The sequence below is a fragment of the Sander vitreus genome, chromosome 4 (assembly GCF_031162955.1).
Source record: "Sander vitreus isolate 19-12246 chromosome 4, sanVit1, whole genome shotgun sequence".
NCBI classification, from domain to species: Eukaryota; Metazoa; Chordata; class Actinopteri; order Perciformes; family Percidae; genus Sander; species Sander vitreus.
In genome coordinates this window covers 29,122,198-29,141,080 of record NC_135858.1, presented here as the reverse complement: position 1 = coordinate 29,141,080, position 18,883 = coordinate 29,122,198, and the positions used below count along the sequence as shown (strand labels likewise).

The window sequence follows — 18,883 nt, the reverse complement described above, 5'->3', positions numbered from 1 at the left end:
TCGAGTCGCATTTAAATCACTACGGTCATGTCGACACAGTCATGTCCGAGTCACTTCAGTCATGTCATAGTCATAGCGATCATGTCCGAGTTACTATGATGCCGCCTACGGTCAGTCCGGGTCACGTACGAGCCATTGCGATCATGTCCGAGTTACTAATATCATGTCAGAGTCACCGTGGTCATAACTGACTAACCAACATTTAAATCGTAAGTCGTCAGAAGTGGGACTTGTACTGGACTTGAAAAGTTCAGGGCGCCATTAATAAAATACTGGCTAGTTACCAAACAGCACATAGACTACTGTAATATCAGATGGGCAGAAATCATTTGAGATGTTTCTGTCTGATTCTTAATAAGATGATTCAAGTTACTCTTCAGTTAACTGGAATGGAGATAGACAATTGCTATCGGATGTTCAACATTGTGATTTAGTTTTTTTTACGATGATTTTGTTCCTGCAGTTGTCAGTCTCTCCATTCCTGTTACAGGTAGTATTGCCCATCTGCGTTTCATCAAGATGTTGCCCGTGTTTCAGCTCTTTTACTCTGAATTTTTCGATGTAACAATACTGTATATGGCTTCACTATAAACTGCGCTGATCGATATGCACTTTGTCAGCTAAGCAGGATTTATGGAGCGTTCAGGACACGCAGGAACTGACAACCGTCCATCCTGAATGACTCCCTGCATTGTAGAGTATGTGTTTCTAACAGCACAAGATACAGGCAGCACAACTAGCCCTCTTGTCCTCCACTGGAAGACAGAATAGGTGAGCATGTAGCTTATGGCACTGCAGCGAGCGACAATGTAAGAAAACATACAGCTTCTGTTGCTTTTATTTGCTGAAAGGTCAAGTTAGAGAGTTTGACGGAGACTCATTTTGTTGCTTTTTGTTGTCCGAAATCAACTGAACACTTTCTTCTTTTCAGAATGTGACAGTAGCCTCATGTGTGTTTGAATTTGTTAGCGTACTAGTGCAAGTCAAATTCAGTTGTGGTTAGGGTCAGGGTTAGCAAAAAAAACAAACAAGTGACCCTTTGTTTGTATAAAGATAATAAAGTTAGTTTCCTGGCAACATTTTTAACCAGTTTCTGTCGAACATTTTGTTGAGTTTTTATTCATTCATCCCAGGTCAGTCATTCCTGTTATGCAGCAACATTTCTATCCCTATGAATTACTTTCTCATATTTTCTTTAAAATATGTCAATTTTATTTTAATTTTTTACTGACCTTTTTTGTGGTACGTGCTCGATTTTACCATGTCCCTAGTGCAAGGTTATCAACTTCTACAAGGCAAGGCAAATGTATTTATACATATACTGTACGTACCCAAAGGCAGCGCAAAGTGCTTTACAGATTACACGGGTAAACGCACAAGAAAGAAATTATAAAAAGCAATAAAAGTACACAGAATAAAACAATAGGAGAAATATTGTACAACAAACAAAAAAAGGCACACAGAATAAAAACAATAATACAAACTAACAAATGTGATTTAAAAGAAAATGAATAAAACGCAATGGTAAACAAGTAGGTATTTAGCTTGGATTTGAAAGTAGTCAGCATTGTGTCAAGTCTCAAATCTTCATTTGAGCAGCATAGAAGCTAACGGCTGCTTGGCCATGTTTAGTTTGGACTCTGGGAGCAGCCAGAAATCCAGACACTGCCGACCTGAGAGGTCAGCGAGATTTGTACTGGCTGGCTTGAGTATCTTAAAAAATAAACCTTAAAGTCAGTACAAGCAATACAATTTTGATGTTGATTCTGTGAGAAACTGGTGATCTGAGAACCGTATGCCAAGCCTTGTTGGCCCCTGTTGGCAGCAGCATTCTGGATCAGCTGGAGCTGTCTTAAGCAGACCTGTGAACAGGAACATCTACATATACATATATACATACATATCTATATAACGCACCAAAAAAAAAAAACACGGAAAATCCATCCTTTTTTTCTACCAAATGTTATGAGGCTGAAATGTTGCTGCCTAACAGGAATGACCCAGGTGTATTATTACTGTTACTTTATAATGTATGTCTTGTTTTTGTATGTCTATTTATATGCATTTTGATCAAGTTCTGTCTCAGTCTTTTGGTTGTCTGTGTAATAAGTTAAATGTGTAAAATAAAGTTTGGAGAGTGTGATGTTATTGTCATTTATTGCTCCCGCAACCCTGAACAATCTGGATATTTGAGTCTAGAAAATAAATGGATGGGTGATTTTGTGCGTTTGGCCTCATCTTTTAGTGGACTCCTGTAACAAAATGACTTAAAGAATACGGCAGGTGTTCCGTCTTTTTTGTTCCTATGAATCCTTTTTATATTAATGCATGAGTAGTAATGATCTAATCATATAATATATACTAGTATTACAGCAACAGGTGACAATTTTCTGCTGTGAGAACTTTAACTTTTAATACTTTAAGTACATTTTCCTGATTATACTTACCTTTTCAATGCAGGACTTTGACTTATAACAGAGCATTTTTACAGTGCGGTATTAGTACTTTGAAAGGATCTGAATACTTTCTCTACCACTGTTGGATAAACCCTAAGGTGAAGTTAAATGTATTCAGGCAGATCACAGTTTTCCAAAATGCTTTGCTCGGCCTCAGCTTATGCCTCAGGTTTGCACCAGCAGGAGTTTTAGGATTTGTATTAAATGGAAAAACCTGCTATTTATCTGTTTTGAGGTTTTTAAAGCTTTAGTGCGTAACTTTTTTTATATTATTCAACGCCAGTTGTTACATTCAAGCCATTGCCAAATAAGTTGCTATAAAGCTAATTAAGACTATCAGCTCCACACAACTCTCTCTGTATACAGCTCTGTATTTCTCAGTATGGCTATGTTCAGAATATGGTGTCGTCCAGTGACTTTCGCACCCAGAAAATCTAGTGAAGCTAACTACCTCTTCTGAAAAGTCCATGTTTTTTTAATCCTCCGTGTCCTCCTTGGCTACTAGCAACTGAGTGGAGGAGGGTGGGTAGTGGTGCACGATCACGGAAGGCTTGTATCATGTGGACGCGCCGACAGTGTTGTTGTCATTACTTAGAATTCCTCATGGGGGAGACAGAAACTACTCACCATAGCTTTAACATTAATAGATTTTTAAGTCTGAGTGTATCAGTAAATGTTTAATTTATTCAACCTCAAATCCTGACTGATGTTTTTTAATCAATTTACCATGTACCTCTGCAGTATACTTCTGTATCTGTTCCTGTGATTCACTGATTACACACACACACACATATATATATATATATATATATATATATATATATATATATATATATATATATGTGTGTGTGTCATACAATTCCAATGAAGCACCTTTCCATACAAATTATACAAGTATGTGCTAGACCATTTACGACATATTGCCAGGTACCATGATTTATTTTTAGTTAGGTTCTAGTAATCTGTTGGCTGCTGTAATTACCCATGAAGATTGAAAAAGTTCTTTATTCAACCATTGTCTTCAGGCATCATGTGAGCAGAGCCAAAACAAAAAAACTGACACATCCAAAATCAAACCTCTTACATGTAGTTTGACATTGTTTTTCCATCAAGTAAATTGTATAACCTGCGTGATTTCACATTTAGTCTGAATATTTTTCATACATAGGCTACTTAGGCTAGATCACAAGATCATTTTCACCCAATGTTAGGCCCTACTTATTGTCAGGCAACACACGCAAATCACTTTAAATTAGTTAAAAATAAATGAAATGATGGTACCTGGGTAATATGTCGTAAATGGTGCAGGTCTAGCACATACTTGTATAATTTGCATGGAAAGGTGCTTCATTGGAATTTTATATGAGGCTTATATATAATTAGTGAATCAATATAGACACGGGTACAGGTACTGAGAAGTATACTGCAGAGGTACATGGTAAATTGATTAAAAACATCAGTCAGGATTTGAGTGAATACATTCAACATTTACTGATACGCTCTTTACTCGAGTTCCTGAGCACAAAAGTCGCCGGACGCCACAATCTTCTGAACACAACCATACTGAGAAATACAGAGAGAGTTGTGAGGAGCTGATAGTCTCAATTAGCTTTGTAGCAACTCATTTGGCCACGGCTTGAATGTAACGGACGTTCATTAATATCAAAACGTTACTCACTAAAGCTTTGAGAAAACCATAATAGATGAATAGCAGGTTTTCCCATTTAATACTGTTGTATATTTAGTTGCAGCATTGTGTTGCCGATGTGTGGAGAAGGAACTTCGTTGACACTGTTCTTGATTATAAAAAGGTTTATTACATCAAAGATTCCAGCATCAATTTACAAACTCCATGGACATCTGGAGAGACGACCGACCCAATCTACAAAATTTGTCGCTCTGCCTTTTCTTTGTGTGAATCCAGTATATATCCTTTACATTGTAATAACATAAGGCGTGATATGTGTAAGTATATGATTGGAGTAGGGAACTGACCAATCAATGCCTTTTATCTGGCATAACCCCAAAAACAGGACTCTTCTGTCTTGGGGGGCCCTCTGTTAATGTTAACAGTTTCCAGATGTTTTCAATAGAAGTGGGGTAAAGTTCATGCATCTCCTTATACCAAATCTTAAGTCAAAGTGTAAATCGTCAGATACCACAATACAAATCCTAAAACTCCTGTTTTTGCTCCAGCATTATGCAACTACTAAAGAAAACTAATTTATATTACTGCTTCCTCAAATGGGGGGCCCCTGATGGCTTCATACTGTACACCCGCAAGATGATATGGGAAGTAAAACCATCAGGTGGCAAAGTAATTTCGTGGATATCTTGGATTTCTTCTTCCAGTTAAAACTGGAAGAAGCTAAAAGATGCAAGCTAAAAGTGCATTTACAAAAATGATAATATTTTAGATATTGGTTTTGGGAGGTCAGAAGCAAAATCACTAATTCATCATGAAATAATGACACATTGGCAGGAAATCTATGGAGGCTAGAGATTATTATAACATTCAAAAGTCTGTCAGAGTGAAAAGTTGAAGAGTTACTTGTAAGAAGATGCAGTTATTCTAGGTTAAGATTAGGGCATACAGGACCCAATGCTACTTCATATATGATGAGAAATTAGATAAATGTGAGACTTGTAACTGCAAGGGAACTGTTGAACATTTGCTAATAGGTTGCAATGAAGATAGAAAGATGTCTTTCTTTTCTTGGAAGACAGGGTGGTAGATTTGGGAAGGGTATCAAAGGACTGTTAGAGACAAACCATCGTAGCCTACAGTCTACACAGTCTGGGGGCGAAACAAGTACATGCTAAAAGTATTTTTTATTTATGTATTAGTGTTGGTTGTTTACAGTCATGCTGTTACACACTCCTGTACAGTAGGAGGCGGCATGCACCTTAAACGTTGGTTTGTAGCCCGATAATAAAGCTAAAGAAGAAGACGAAAGAATCCGCTACGTACGCAGTCAGTTTGGTGTTGATGGTTGCTTCCTGCTGAGAATGAGCCCACAATATGTCAGGTTTGTTCGATTTATTTTACAAATGAATTCAAGCACAGACCCCGACTCTTAAAAATGCATCTACGTGTCTCACTTTGATAAGTTAGCTGGATTACGTCGGCTGTAACGTTACATTGCGTTCGCGAAATTTTATGTTTTTCAAGCTAAGCTAGCTAGCCTCCGATACGTGCTGTTCTTACGTCTACGGAGAAAACCTTAATGCCAAACTCCTCTCCAAGCTTGTTGTTTATAGTAGCTTTGCTTATAACTTACTAAACGTGATCTAATACCTTCCCTGAAATGGTCACATAGTTTTGTCACAACCCGAGAGCACCGGCTTGCAGAGTGATTCAGTCCTAAAACCTTCTAACCAGATCTAGCTAGCAGGCTCACGCTGGTAGCTAACGTTACCACGCACGACGGTGACTATTGGAAGGCGAGTGTAAATGAGACAGTTTTAAATGTTAAAATTGGTTAACAACAAAGTTTTTTTGTTGTACTTGCAGTATACCGAAATAACGAGCGGCTTCATCGGGCTCTAAATGTAGTTTGTTTGACATGTTTTTATGCGTTTGAGTTCAACACTAAGCCTTGCGACATTAAACTGTTAGATTTTTGAATAGGGTTTGGTTTTGCACCTCAGCAATGGGCTAGCGTTAGGTAACTTGTAAGGACTTAGTCGGCCTCTGTCAACTAGCTAGCATTACGATTGGTCAGTCCAGTAACAAACCAAAGGAAATAACCAAACCTTGTATCGTTATTTAACTAATCTAGCTAGCTAGCTGTTTGCGGTAGCGATATAACAAAGGTAGTGTTAACGTTGCCCAGTTCACAACTGCCAGTAAACGTACGTTGTTCAACTGAATGTTTGCCAATTTAACCTAGATAGCTAGTTAATACTAAGGCTAGATAGTTAGAGCGACATAATTGTATTGCAGAGTTAGGTAAAAATAAGGTAGTGAGTGATGCCAGCAGCTGTAACTGGCAGCAACTCTGCTTTTGTCCTTCATCCAGCCTCAGCCAGTTTCCTTGTTGAAACCAGCAGCTTTAACGTTAATTTCAGTGCACATTGTTATTCTGACTAACTTTAACGTCTCTTGTTTCCGTTCATTTGATTCAGTCAAACCGATTAATGTAATTAGACACTAATTAGCCATCACATAATAGTATTGTGACAATGGGTTGTTTAGTGCGTAGCTAGTTAACGTTAGCTGAGCGGCTAAGCTACGAGTATCCGACCCTTACAAGGAAGTTACCATTAATTACACATGTTAATAATAGGCTAAATGTTTACTTTTCGAAGTCATTAACATGGGCTGGGACACAGATTAGTGACGCATGGGTTATTGTGTGGGTGCCAAACCCATAGTAACAATATCCTGACTAACTTGCATGTCAGGCGAACTCTATCCTTTTTAATGTCTATAAATATACCTGTTCATAACCTGTTTCTTCTAATGCGAATATATAACGGAGTGTATTTACAAGCACAAACCTGATACTTGGGCCAAATCTGCTCTGCAATCATATGTAGCCAGGGTTCAAAACAAGCACTATCCACCAGCCAAATGCTGTTTAAATATGCAAGTGGCTGGTAGATTTGCTTCACTCACCAGCCCAAAAAATCTACTAAGTGCCTAGGGGAAAAAAATGAAGCCATTTGACTGGTGGACGAAAAAAGTAAATTTTGAACCCTGTAGCTATTAAAGAGTGGCTGCTAGTTAGAGCTGCGCAGATTAATCGATTAGGCTAGAACTATTACATTATTTGCCAACTATTTTGATAATCGATTAATTGCTTTGAGCACATTTTCTATAATAAAAGTGCACCGATACCACTTTTTTTCAAACCAAGTACAAGTACTTACATTTGGGTACCAAATACCAATATGAGTACTTAATAATACCATTACAGTTCAGTGTTTTATTTTCAGATGTTCTTCATTTTCTGACTAACAAATTTAATAAAACATCTACAACTTGATGCTGTTGCTGACATTTTAACATTCTCAACATTTTTTGGAGGGTGGTAGGGGTAAGACTCATGAATATTCATTAGGGAACTCATCCCTGATTTGCTCGCCCTGACATTCTTACCCTAATCATAACCAATCCCACTCCTCTTGCCTAAACCTAACCAACCCAACCAGAGCAGGCAACGAGTACTAGCCATTCAGGGATGAGTTCCCTAATGAATATTCATGAGTCTTCCCCTACCATCCTGCAAAAAAAAAAAAAAAAAGGGCTGCCTGGCAACAGTAGTAAACACATCAGTGTTAAAAAAAACAGACGTACCGCGAAACATTATGTTTATCTATTTAGGCTAATGTGACGTTGCCATAAAGTGGTATCGGGTGCGGTTGTATCGGGGTAGTTTTACGAGTACATGAGCACAGTATCGGACCGACACCCGAGTACTGGTATCGGTGCATCCCTAATAAAAGTAGAAGTTATCCGATTACAACTTCTTAAATGTGATGTGTGTGTGTGTGTGTGTATATATATATATATATATATATATATATATATATATATATATATATATATATATATATATATATATATATATATATTTTTTTTTTACTCCTGACACTGATCAAAAACATTCTTTAAACCATTTTCTGACATATTTTGACCAGACAACTAATTGATTAATCTAGAAAATAATCAACAGATTTATATCTTTATATATGATTAAATAATCGTTAGTTGCAGCACTACTCCTAGTGTAGTGTTTTATACAAATTTTGCATGAAATGCAGGTGAGTTGGGGTTAGGGCCTGCGCATTGGTACCTTTTTTAAGTTATCACCCAAAATAATCCAGTCCCAAGTTGCACAAGAACTTCTCCAGTCAAACGATAATGGGCATTCGAACCTCTCTGTGCCCAGATCTAGAAAAGAACTCACTATTAATATGGTTTTTGCTCGCAGGCATTCTACAATTGAATGTGACGTGTGGGTGATTGGCCCACTACCGCAGCAGCTATGACCCATTCAGTCTGTGGAGTGGTTGAGCCCAAATAATGCTTCAGTCTACAGTTTTTTTTTTTTTTTTAAAGCTTTTGATTGAATATTTTAACACTTTCAAAATGTATTATTCGTGTAAAAATCATTTGGATGCGGAGGATTGGTGATGGTTTACGCAACTGAATGCTTCCATTCACATGATTTGAATTGAATGAAGTTTAAGAAAAACAGGCATCAAATGAAGGACTCCATTGGTATCTGTATTATAATAATTGTTTTTAAACGATAGCCAGCCCTAGTCAGGGCCTAGCCTAGTATGTCGTCTAATAGGTCTAGAGCTGAAACGGTTAGCCGATCTGCAGGAAAATAATCTGCAGCTATTTTGACAAATCGATTAACTTGAGTCGATTTAAAGCGAGAGAAAAAACATTTCCTTGTTCCAATTTCTCAGTTAAGAGCTTACTTTTTCATGTGTGTCGGTAAATGGAGTACATCCTGCTGGGCTCTTGGAAATTGTGATGGACATTTTCATTATTTTTGGGCACGAAATAGACCAAACGCTTAATTAATACAAGGTAGATTGAGTGATGAAAATACTTGTTAGTTTCAGCTGTAATTGGCCAGACTTTCCAGACATGTGGGATTTGAAGTCCTCAGACTTGTCTTCTATTTCCTCCTGCTGTCTCCAGGGCTGACCTGATGACAGCAACGTCTGGCGACTTTGACGTGTTCCTCCACCGTCCCAGCTCTGTTGGGTAGGACGGCGCTCCCTCTTACGGTCTAAGGTCTTTTTTTTTTTTCTCCCTCCCCCACCCTTTTGTCTGCCACATCCACCTCCCCCAAAGACCTCCAAACAACCTGGGATTGTTCTGTACCAGCCCTACAGAGACCCTCTGCCAACGCGCCGCATTTTAAAAAAAGGAACAATGTATTGCCTACAGTGGCTACTTCCGGTGTTGCTCATCCCCAAGCCGCTGAACCCAGCGCTGTGGTTCAACCACTCCATGTTCATGGGCTTCTACCTGCTCAGCTTCTTGCTGGAGAGGAAGCCCTGCACCATCTGTGCCTTGGTCTTCCTGGCCGCCCTCTTCCTCATCTGCTACAGCTGCTGGGGCAACTGCTTTCTCTACCACTGCCAGGACGCCACACTTCCAGACGCTGCCCACGACCCGGCTATTATCGGGACCTAGGAGAGAAAAAAAGGGGATATCGGGAAGAGGGAATTGGAGGGGGGGGAGGGGGGCAAAGGGTGATGAGGCGTTGCTGGAGAATGATACTGCCATACTAAAGAGGGGATAGGCTACACTTTGGAGGGTGGGAGAACGGTGTAGAGGTGGCGATGAAGGACTGCTGGAGGGGGTTACCGCAAATAAAGAGAGCGCTCTGCCAAAGGCGTTTCTTGAAGAGGAAGGAGAGCCAGTTCGAAAGGATTACGGGAGGCTGCTTTGCCATGCTGTAAGACAGACAGACTTGAATTTGAGGTGGTAGGAGGGGGAAGCGATGTCGGAGGAGACAGGAAGGGAAAGGGGGGGCATCCAAACTTGAAATGCATAGAAAGTAAAATTTCACCTTCTGCAGTCTTTTTTTTTCTTCCAGCATTTGAATGAAAATTAGACAATATATCCACCACATGTGACGTCTACCTAGAGTGACCACTGTGTTTCAGTATTCTGGTTTCTTTCTAGCGCTCTGGCTTGACAGTGTCAAACTTGGCTCAAGAGAGACGTCACTTTCTCCAAAAACCTGCTAAATCATCTTTTCAGAATGAAAATACTCTCCACCTCAAACTGCCCAAAGTAACGCCATCCTGCTAAAAGCTCCAGACCGAGTTGGAAGTTCCCAAGATTCACTGGCAGCCATGCTTGCTTCTCAGTCCCGTACTGTTGCGGTTGTTGACAGGCTTTATACGCGTGTGTATATAGTGTTAAGAAATACTTGGCATCTTGACGTGTCACAAGCTCTAGAGAAAAGAGGGGCAACATGTCTTTTACAGTCCAACCTGACCAAACTCTGTCGCCACTTTGGCTCTGCACACGTAACGCTATCCTCAACAAGGAGAGCACACAGACACTGGACAATCAGTAACTATGCTGTGAGTAACTTTCTTTGCCGCATCTCCACACAAACGCATATCAGAAGGTGTAATGATGCTGAGAAACTGTCCCGTTGTTATTACCCACAGTGCTCTGCAGCTACCCCTCTTTTTGTCTTCCTGGCTCCTCTTCCTCCTCTCGCCTCAAAATAAATTGATTTAGTATTTCTTGTGCATGGGTTGCTGTTATTTTTTACACACACACACACACACACACACACACACACACACACACACACACATTTTAATTAATTAAAACAAAATGCTGAAAGTTTCCAAAGAGTAAATTAATTTGGATGTGTTGGGAGTGTCTGTAGGGTGTATGGAAGAGAATTTGTGTTACGTGCGACAGGTGTGTATATTTTGTGTTTGTGTTATTAAGACATGTTGATTCGCATAAAAAGTGACCATACACAAGGTTACAGAACAGTAAATGGTCAGTTTTTTGGTTGTATGAATAAGCAATACAGTGCTGGTTAAGAAAATCGTATTGAATTCTGACAAAAGTTTATTGGTAATGAAAAGGGCAACACTGTCGTGTGTGTGTGTGTGTGTGTGCCATCTTCACTGCTACGTTCTTGCTTTGGTTTTAATTTAAATAAAGTTTTTCCTCAACGTTAAACTGTGTCTAACTCAGTATTATCTTCTTTTTGGTTACTCATTTTTATGTTAAGAGTTTTTTCTTAGATTTTTTTAAAAATTATTTTCTACAGTACATCATTGTTTTTTTTTATATGCTTAATTCTTCTGCCGAAAATAGTAGTTCTGACAATGGCACACCATGTGTATTATGCATAAGCTACATTAGAAAATAAGGCTGTTCTAAAAGTAAGCTGTCTTTATCATCTCCCCCCCCCCCCCCCCCCATACATTTGACTGCCTAATATTGGCTACTTAATATTGCTCAGTATATGATGATAACCCAGAAGAAGCAACTTCAATGGTCGATACTGTCTATACCGAAATGTCACTTAGGTGCAATAAGTAACTCGTCATTATTACATACTATAATTTTATCACAGCTATATTTTCTGGATAGAGAGTCACAAATAATTTAGTAATACATTTTCGAGGGTATCTTCCATCTGCAGGTCTTTAAAAGTCTAAAGCATTAAATCCAGTGTCTTCTAAAAAAACAAACACATTTTAGATGGTATTTAAAGTCTTGAATGTAATTAACATATATATAATATCTTGTATTGTTAGTTATACGGATGTCCTATATGGAAATTGGGATTGTTTCAGTGGTGATGGTTTCAGTCGGCTCCATCAGACCTGAAGCAAACACTGTCACTACTGCTAGCTACAGTAGCTAGGAAGCTCATCGTGTCATAATAAGCAAGTTTTGATTCAGCAACAACTTTAGTTTTAAATGAATCCATCTATTTATTTATTTATTTTTCAATTTAACTATATTGTTAGGAATTATTGTTTTATACAGCTGGGAAGTACTGAAAACTCTAGGCCATATCATCCCTACTGTTTTTTTATACTTTGGCTGATATGACTGTGAAATAGGTATTACATTGTATTATATGTGGTAAAGATCCTAAAAAGTATAACATTTTAGTTTGATGAACCTTCCAGAAACCCTGTCTAGTATAAGCAAACCGTAAACGAGCTGGATGTGGGTTTCAGATGATGCAAGTTTAGTATTTTTTTTACATTTAAGAGACAAAGTGGGTATCAATGAAATTATTAAATATAACTGCCTTGGAAATGGCAACTTACAAGTATCCATAGATAATGCTTTTTGGTTATAATAGACTTCTATTTTCTCTATAGTTTATGATTAAAGTCCCAGATACTATACTGCAATCATTTAATCGTCTGTTTACTGTATTTTAAATGTATCTGAGGTGCTGTATTTCTCAATGTGGCTGTCTATGCAAAAATGCCTTTAAAGTGTTGCTAATTAACTTCTTTAACTGCAAATGTTTTTGTTTTTTCTGGAAAATTATTTAATTGTATGTTTGGTGACGCTTTACAAATATGTAGAAATAAAAGTTAAGTGTCTCCTGGTCACAATGAGAAGATTTGAATTTATAATATTTTGTAGATGCATCTTCACTTCCTGATGCAAAGATATTGTAGTAATGTTATTTTTGTTTCTAAGCACAGTAAAATTACAGCACAGAAAAAAACAGCCATATGATTGTAAATATGATTTGTTTTCCGGAGATGTCGCTCATACTTTCTGGCCAATCAAAAGTCTGGAAAGTTGGTGTGGGGCAGAGTTTACTTTTGACCTTTGACAGTTGGAAAATGTTCGTGAGCTAGCTAAAGTTAGCAGTTTTCAAATGCTTCCAGAAATTGGGATTTGAAAATATTATAGTCTTTGCTGTAAAATATAAACAATATAGCAGCTATTAAGTTATATAAATAATGTGTCAAAACAAATATCAGTGACAAGATATTTAAAATAAAACCACTGTTGTTGGAGGAGGGAGAAGTAAGTTAGCTAATCCTACAGGAAAAAATGTTAGCATAGCTAAATTAAGCTAGTAGGACAAGGGACTGCCAAAACGACAGCCGCCGCCATCACGCCCGCAACAACTCTGCTTCGGTTTTCTCACTAGGCAGCCGAAACAAAATAAAAATGGGAACTGTCACATTTTCTTCCGTCAGGGGTGTAAAATGTGGCACTTATTAATTCCCTCCTACACTGACAAACGCGAATGACATCTTGGAATGTGGAGAGACAAACTGGATTACCCAACGCGTCTTCGGTCAACAATTCAATATTGGGATTTAATCTTCCACTTCCCGTCTCACCTTAACACCCTAAGGTAAGTTAAAACCATGTCAAAGATTTTTTATGCCCGCTGTGGCTGTTAAATTACAATACATACGTGGTCGTTTTGATTATAATTAGGGTTGCAAAGGGGCGGAAATATTTCGGTAAATTTCCGGAAACTTTCCATGGAAAGTTTAGCTGGGGAATTTTGGAAACATTCCAATTTGGAAACTTTAATGGAAATTATGGGAATTTGGATGGAATGTAGTCCTTGGGCTCAAATGCATCAGCTTCAATCTGCTGTAGAATGTTGGATTCTAGAAGTGATCTGTGCAGTGGGTGTGGCCTCAATAGCCCCTGTTATGTAGTAGCCCAAACCATTGAACTTTAGCTTAACATATGAAGGTAGCTAGCATGCTGCCTTTGATTTACTATGGTTATATGCGTGCTAAGCTAACCATCAGCACTGTCTATTGTTTCCAGCCTTTCAAGAACAAATGGGCTATACAATTAACAAACATAGGTTAATAGCAATTGGTTATGTATTTACCCCCCCAAAAAAAATAAAAATAAATATATATATATATATAAAAAAAAACTCCCCTATTTTAAAAACTAAATGTTTGCAATGTTTGCGTGTATGCATGTCATTGACGAATATAGGGAGGACATTCAACTGAAGTTGCATCAGGTTGTTTTAACCAAGATTATGCTGCAAGATGGGTTTTTTTTCAATTACATTTAAGTTCCCTGTTATAGACGAACCGTATTATAACAAGCAGTATTAAAAATATTCAGTTTATACTGATTAATTCCTGTTAATTCCCATGGAAAGTTTTTAGCCAGCCCCAAAGGAAAATCACCAGCACCAAAATGATAAGAATTGATTGATTCAAATCCTCTCAGTTGAAAACAGTTGAACAAGCAGAACATAAACTTGAATATGAGAGCTAATCTCAGTTTTATCTCCAGAGTCAGGCTGTACCGGACTCTCCCGGTGATTTATTTAAATAGTAATATTATTTGTTTAACCAGTTATAAGATAAGATAGACTTTATTAATCCCACACTGGGGAAATGTTTGTTAATTTGGGTTTTATAGTCAAGCATAATATACATTTTTGTTTTTCAAATTGTTAGAAATAACAGCAAAATGCATAGATTTCTGTCAAATAAGGTAACACAGACTCATTGCCTTTACTGCACGCGACCGATCATGGTAACACAAGCCCATTCTGAGCCAGGAAAACCCCTATTATGTATTCATATTAATAGCCTATCATAATGGATATGATGCGGTTAGTCTTCAGAAAGCTGGCTTTGCATTTCGCACGGTTAAATCTTCTACTTGTACCAGGACCTGTGAGATTGTAAGTAGCTTGATGGTGTTTGTTTAGGGTTGGTTAGTTTTCCTTTGGCTTTGTCGTTTAGGTCTGTACATCTCAGCCTATCATAAGCCTGTGCTCCCGATCTGGTAGTAATATAAAGAAACGTAATGTTTGTTTGTAGTAGGCCAACTTATATTTTAGACTTTGAAAAACAAAATAACCCGGCCTAGGTCTAAGCATTTTTTTCACAGGCCTCCCCAAATGTTTGTTTTTCTGCCAACACCACTGTCCTGCTCTTTAAAAAGGTTAGTTATTGCCCTGTTTGTTTTATGATGTTATAATATTACTTATTTGACCAATACTTTGGTTAATGGTTTAATACTTCCAAAACTAATGTCATTCCTATGCGCCACAGGTGTTCTTTGGGTTTATTGGTAATGTTTGCAAAATGCCAAACTAAGATGGTGAACATACCTGCTAATAGACCTTGTCGGTACACGATCTGTGCTGCCTGCACGATCCGTCCTGCGCATGCGCAAGATGTTCGCACATGCGCAGATGATAATCATGTTTTACAGAGGATACGAAACTGCACGATCTGTTCCACGCTAGCCTCCACCGGGAAGCTAACGTTAGTTTAGCCAACAGCTAATTCAGCTAACCACTAGCTGAGACAGCATGTAATAACTTTAAAAGACCCTCAAAATAAAACCTGAAAATAACCGTTAAAATATATAACAGCTGTTACGTCAGTTCTACTTTACTTGTGCTCATTTAAAATACAATCAATCAATACTTGTCTTTATTGCTATTACTGTAAAGTCTTAATTTAGCTGTAGCCTGCTTTTCCCAGTGTTTAGTTTGAGTTAACGTTATTTTAGACTGAATCAAGCTGTCAGCTAGCGGTTAGCCGAATTAGCTGTTAGCTAAACTAACGTTAGCTTCCCGGTGGACGCTAGCGTGGAACAGATCGTGCAGTGCCGTATCCTCGGTAAAACATGATTATCATCTGCGCATGCGCGAACATCTTGCGCATGCGCAGGACGGATCGTTCAGGCAGCACAGATCGTGCATACCTTTTTCACGGCAGACATGTTGTCATGTCATAGTAGGAAAAGCACAGGTGTATTCAAGACCATTAATGATGGCTGCATTCCACTTAGGAGAGGCCCTGGTATTGTGCATGCTGACTCACTGAAATAGCTCACTGGGACACTTGATGGAACTGTGTCATCGTTAAGGTTATCAATTTCAGCTGTACTTTTCCTACTATGTCAAATGCTACGTTTACACGTGGCCGCCTATTTTCAAAAATAACATTGTGCACAGCAGTCAGTTTTCAGAAAAGTGTTTGTTTACACATACCCGTGTACATATGCCGTCAATGCCGTCAAGAGCATGCCAAACCTGAAGGTGGCAGTGTAACGAGAAGCTCAAGCCCACGTTAGCCAATCAGAATCCCGAAAATAGCAGCAACAGCAAGGAATCACTTCCTCTCTCTTCTCTTCCTCACGTCCTCTGCTGCCTAAACCTCTTTGTCTCAGTTTACATGCAAACGTGCAAACAAAGTTTTCCAAAATCTCCACTCTGGCCGGACTTTTTCGAAAGAATCGTTTTCAGAGGCGAATTCTCAGTTTGCGTGTAAACGAAGAACACAAACAAAGGGAAATGTCTCCGTTTTTTTTCTTTCTTCAAAATAACCATGTACGTGTAACCTTGGTAAAAATGTCTGCTGTGAAAAAGGTCCATTATCAGCATGTTAGCGTGCTGATGTTGGCATTTAGCTCAAAGCACCAATAGACTTTTACTCTTGTTGGTAAAATTCCGTCCTATAAATGTTTTCCTGACTTCCTCTACCCTCCTGTTGTCGTTCCTTCTTTTTTTCTTCCAAATCTCTCTCAGTTCTTCATTCTTCCATTACTTTGCAAACAATCCTGGGTGTAAATTCTGATACTGCTCAGTGTGTCTGTTTATTGAACCAACACAAAGAATTGGTGTTCAGTCTTTAAGTCTGGGAGGTTTTACCAAGTGAAATCTATTCCGAATTGTAACATGGTAAAAAAAACGTAGAAAAAATGATTTTAAAATGTTTTTTTATTTATTTTTTCTGATTGTCTATTCCTGATTTTTTTTTTTTTTTTTCCGGTATTGTTTTTACAAATGGCCGAACCAACAGGTCCTGGTCACAGTTAAAAAACGGAGCTGGTTCTTCTGAACATCAAGGTTTCATTTTTGGGCCTTATCTGCATCTGATTATCTCAAAAACAAAATAAAAAACAAGCTGTGTCTTCCTATGCTGTTCTTCATTATAAGCATCTGTTCTCAGTTTGGGATTTGGACAGACGTTTCCCAACATGGGACCTTCGGTATGCTGGGGATTTTTAAGGTTTTTATATCTTAGAATATTGTCAGGAGTGAATTATCAGTTTTAAGTGTACTGAGTTTCTTAAAAACATTTCTTAAACCCTAGTCTATATCCATGACGTTCCACATCCGGGATTGTTCCGGTGCCGCAGGAAATTCTGCCGGATGCATGTCTTTTTCGCCGATGTCCGTTCCCTTCCGCTTTCTTTGTGTTGGAATTCTAATCTGCGGTGGATTTATGAGGACTATGGTTAACTGCTCGTCAGATCTCTGCAGGGTAAATCCAGTCAGCTAGCTAGACTGTCTGTCCAATCTGAGTTTTTGAACGTACACATGTTCCACCAAAATAAGTTCCTTCTCGAGGCTATTTTACAGCAGCTCCGTGTGGAGCCGTAGGGTTGGTTTTAAGAAATGCCAATAAACCAGAACACGTTTTTCTCCCATCCCGGAATGCTGTGTGGACTAGCCAGACCCTCCTTCGCAGCCCCTTGGAGGATGGTCTGGAAAAGCGAGACTCCTTATACCCCAAACCTCTCTGAACACGATGCAGAAATGACCTGTATTGAGCTTTCAAGAAAATCCTCATTTGACTCCAAAACTTTCTCTGTCTTGCACACAGAGAAGCAGACTAACATCTTTTTCCCATGCCATTTTATTGACCTCACAAACATTCTTTAAATTTCCCAGTCAGCGAGGTCCCAGGTCAGTTCAACCACAGCCAAATGTATCCTGTGGGCAGTGAAAGCATCCTCAGGTCAGGGCCCTTCCCGAACATCAGTTTACTGACACAGCCAGCAGAGGGCAGCACCGGCCTCTGTTTCAGTGGTGATGCAAAGCTGAGGCCAGACAGACTCGCATTGTTGCCTTCAGCCATAGGTGTAATAATCAAAACTGGGCTTTTTCTGAAGTTTTTTTTGTCACTTTTTAGTCGCCTTTTTCGATTTTTTTGGACAATCTTTTCGTAGTTTTGTTGCCTTGTTACATTTTTTTTTCTTCTGCTTCTTGCAACATTTTGGTCTCTTTTTTTTATTTTTTATTTTTTATAAATCTTTCCCCCACAATTTTTGACTTTTTTCAATACATGCAGACAGGCCCGGGACCTCTCTAGATCAGAGATCTTCAACTGGGGGTCTTAACATGAATCCAACCTATTATTAGCTAATATCAATCCCCAATGCTTACTGGCGTATAGGTAAGATAATCAATAAGGCCATTCACAGATACAGTTCATCCTAAAGATTCACTGTGCCACTTGTTTACTTAAAAGAGAACTCCGGGCAATGTGCAACATGAACAGGGCCCTTACATGACAACAAGATGCGTTTAGAAACTTAGCCATTGTTTAAAATTCACCTACCCTGTTAGCTGCTAGCTGCCGTCTGGGATGAGTGAGTGTGTTCAGCCAGGCTTCGGTAATAATCATCACGTAACATAACATATATATCCATTTTGTGTGTTAGCCATCTGGCCGTTCAAACCTTCGCGGCGAAGGTTAGGCTTAGTTGTTCACAACTTCTGGAAAACATCCACCAGACCAGCGGGCGCTCGTTGGATTGTTGTCAGCCGCGTGAAGCCAGGAGGGCGGGAAAGAAGCAGAAGCAGGGACGCCGGCCGGGCCTGCTAGCCCGGCTAAGGAAACCACAACGATCGACACTGACAAGACTCCTACTCACCAACGCCAGATGGATAACACACAAAATGGATATATATGTTGCAAATACACACGGAACTGCTGCGTGATGATTATTACCGAAGCCTGGCTGGACACTTCATTTCAACGATGGCTGACAAGTTGCTAAACGCATCTTGTCATGTAAGGGCCTTGTTCATGTTGCACAGACATTTTAATTGCATTTTGTGTCTGTTAAAGAGAATTCCGGCCAATTTTTACGTTAATCTTGATCGCTATAGCTACGCGAGTACTTTCGATAG

At 38.9% G+C, this 18,883-nt stretch overlaps 1 protein-coding gene across 1 annotated transcript; it reads left to right on the top strand.

Annotated features, from left to right (window-relative positions):
* Positions 1–5,394: 5,394 nt before the first annotated feature.
* blcap (bladder cancer associated protein) lies at positions 5,395–9,997 on the top strand. Its single transcript, XM_078249268.1, has 2 exons — positions 5,395–5,485; positions 9,121–9,997. The coding sequence occupies exon 2, from the start codon at positions 9,358–9,360 to the stop codon at positions 9,619–9,621; it is 264 nt and encodes an 87-aa protein (XP_078105394.1). The 5' UTR covers positions 5,395–5,485; positions 9,121–9,357; the 3' UTR covers positions 9,622–9,997.
* The last annotated feature ends 8,886 nt before the right edge of the window (positions 9,998–18,883 follow it).

Bases quoted from the DNA above. Each gene is read 5' to 3' on its own strand.
- blcap (XM_078249268.1), top strand. From the start codon at position 9,358: ATGTATTGCCTACAGTGGCTACTTCCGGTGTTGCTCATCCCCAAGCCG.